The sequence below is a fragment of the Priapulus caudatus genome, unplaced genomic scaffold, assembly GCF_000485595.1.
Source record: "Priapulus caudatus unplaced genomic scaffold, Priapulus_caudatus-5.0.1 Scaffold133, whole genome shotgun sequence".
In the NCBI taxonomy this organism is placed as follows: Eukaryota; Metazoa; Priapulida; class Priapulimorpha; order Priapulimorphida; family Priapulidae; genus Priapulus; species Priapulus caudatus.
This window is the reverse complement of record NW_014577194.1, coordinates 361,906-362,571: the sequence shown is the minus strand read 5'-3', so window position 1 is coordinate 362,571 and position 666 is coordinate 361,906. Positions and strand designations below refer to the sequence as shown.

The following is a 666-nucleotide window of genomic DNA, read 5'->3' as shown; positions in this document are numbered from 1 at the left end:
CTCTTTGAGATTATTTACCCCAGCTACATATTGCCTTCATATCACTGCATCGATGCATTAAGCTCGGTAAATAGTTATATCAAGAAACCCCGGGTAAATAGTGAATCATATGGCGATTGTAACGGAGCAATAATGTCAGATATGCTCGCATGATCCGTGCGATTGGAGATCCATGTGTGAGACCATAAAATCACGAACATATTATGAGCGTCTGTAAATAACGACTAGAATATTCATCTATAGAATAACTTGATATACTATATCCATCTATATACATATATACAACTACGGTCAGCACTTGACTTTACAAGCAAACAAGACTGCAAGAAGAAAGGGAAGAAGTGAAGTGTGAAACATCAGATATCCGCTTACTTGCTCATGCCCTTGAAGACGGTTGCGTAGGAGCCTTCCCCTAGTTGTTCCAACTTCTTGTACGAGTTCATCTTACCGAAGGGTGAGTCCGGCTGTGGGGGGAAGAAACATGCGGGTCAGTAACAGTTCACACTGATATATGAAACACCACTATAGCCATCGTTGCCTAACAATCTACCATTGCTATACATAACCACTACAGTCATCGTTGCCTAACAGTCTACCAGTGCCATACCTAACCACTATAGCCATCGTTGGCTAACAGTCTACCAGTGCCATACCTAACCACTATAG

The 666-nt window shown here is 41.7% G+C and overlaps 1 protein-coding gene across 1 annotated transcript in view; it reads right to left on the bottom strand.

Moving 5' to 3' along the window:
• Nucleotides 1-368: 368 nt before the first annotated feature.
• Nucleotides 369-666, bottom strand: part of LOC106805915 (cyclin-dependent kinase 14-like) — a 59,919-nt gene continuing 59,621 nt past the window's right edge. Inside the window, exon 4 of the mRNA XM_014807686.1 lies at nucleotides 369-464. Within this exon, the coding sequence (XP_014663172.1) occupies nucleotides 369-464 (96 nt within the window). The remainder of the gene's footprint in view (nucleotides 465-666) is intronic.